This window comes from Limulus polyphemus, unplaced genomic scaffold (assembly GCF_000517525.1).
Source record: "Limulus polyphemus unplaced genomic scaffold, Limulus_polyphemus-2.1.2 Scaffold11537, whole genome shotgun sequence".
Lineage (NCBI taxonomy): Eukaryota > Metazoa > Arthropoda > Merostomata > Xiphosura > Limulidae > Limulus > Limulus polyphemus.
Window position 1 is genome coordinate 12,187 of NW_013677147.1, and position 1,881 is coordinate 14,067.

Genomic DNA, 1,881 nt, shown 5'->3' on the forward strand with positions numbered 1-1,881 from the left:
ATAGCCCATTGTGCAGCTTTGTGCTTAACTCCAAACAAATAAATAGGATTGATTATGTGCAAATAATTAAAACCGATTATGTGCAAATAATTAAAACCGATTATGTGCAGATAGTTCTTGTCTAACTTTGCACGAAAATTCTAAACTACAAATACAAGTACTTTAGGTTATGGAAGTGAGGCGACACGTGACTTGAATCCTGCCAATCATATAAAAGATAATAATAAACGTTTTCCATAATATCCAATCACAAGTCAAAACAGTCGACCGTTGGCATTAATACATTTCACGTGCTTATGTTTAAAACGTGCACGTCTCGTTCCACGGAGGTATTTTATGAGCACGTGACTGTATGTGATGTAATTTTTTTCTGTATTTAAGTTTTGTTGGGGGACCTAAATTAAAAACAACAAACAAGTAAAAACTTATTGTTTGATTGGGATCCAATTTCTCGTTTTTCATTTTGTTACTTTTCTTATACTTTGGCACAAAACTTCGAATTGCAATAAAATTATTAATGGTATTTCTTTTCGCTATAAAAGTTGTACTACACTAACAGCTTATTTTCTTTCTGTATGTAAAGCAGGTGGGGGGGGGGGGGTCTGCGGGGTCAGAGAGTACATGATTCAATTCCCGTTGTATTAAACTACACTCTGTACTTTGGGGTCGTAAGTACTCTAGAAGAGTAACAATCAAAGTTCGTTTAGACAAAAAAAATGTAATACCACCTTCTAATGTGCTTTGATGACATTGCGCATGGTAAGATTATGTATAACTAATGACGTTTTAAATGACGTTTTAAAAGTGATATTTTTAAAACTGAACGACTGATTATTTTCTGCAGGATTGCCAATGTTGCCGAGAAACGGTGATGGAAACAAAGAACGTTGAGTTGAAGGAATGTTTCAACAGTGACGGAAAACGTATTTTTGACAACGAAAAAACGATGACCATCCGACTTCAAGAACCATCCAAATGCGCATGTCATAAATGTGGCCACTAGAGTGCTTATTCGAAATACTAACATATCCTTAAAAAAACACGTTATAATAAGAATGATTACGAATAAATAAATAACAACGGTATATGGATGTACTTATGTTTCAAAATAGAAAATAATCAATAAAATCCATACGAATGTCTTGAACTGCAAGAACCATTTTGAATTCTAAATGTCGTTACTATCCATAGAGGGCGAATAAGTCGTGTTTGGGTTATTCTGTCATATGCTGGGGAAGGGGCGTGACCCTAACTGAATAAACTCCCCTCAGTGACTCTCATACCCCCTCTTTCCATCTGTCTCTCCACAGATACTATATATATAGTTATGAGTTGGTGAAAAATAATGCTCCATAAGGGATGGTTTATTTGGATAAGCTAAGCCTCTTCAAGCTTCTTATATACGCCGTCCCTGTTTTTAGAAATGCAAAACAAAATAAATAACAGGGTTGTGTGTGTGTGTGTATGTATAGGATAAATACGAGCCGTACTTCAATTCATTCACTATTTGGGAAAATATGTAAAACAGTAACATAAATATCAGTACTTTTCCAGTTACGTTTTCTCAATTATCATTCATCAACTACATTTTGGAAAGTAAAAAAAAAGAACAGTACAAACAAGAAACACCTTCAACTTGTGGAAAACAAACAAACTACAAAACACTCTTGATCTATGGAAAACTAAATATAAACAATACAAACTACGAAACACCAACTATCTATGGAAAACAAAATATAAACAATACAAACTACGAAACTCTGACGATCTATGGAAAACAAAATATAAACAATACAAACTACGAAACACCAACTATCTATGGAAAACAAAATATAAACAATACAAACTACGAAACTCTGACGATCTATGGAAAATAATAAT

General features: G+C 33.6%; 1 protein-coding gene across 1 annotated transcript in view; it reads left to right on the top strand.

Moving 5' to 3' along the window:
- Positions 1-1,159, top strand: part of LOC106476778 (partner of bursicon-like) — a 2,906-nt gene extending 1,747 nt beyond the window's left edge. The window contains exon 3 of the mRNA XM_013937405.2: positions 845-1,159. Coding sequence (XP_013792859.1) covers positions 845-1,003 — 159 coding nt within the window. The 3' untranslated portion in view covers positions 1,004-1,159. The remainder of the gene's footprint in view (positions 1-844) is intronic.
- Positions 1,160-1,881: the final 722 nt, after the last annotated feature.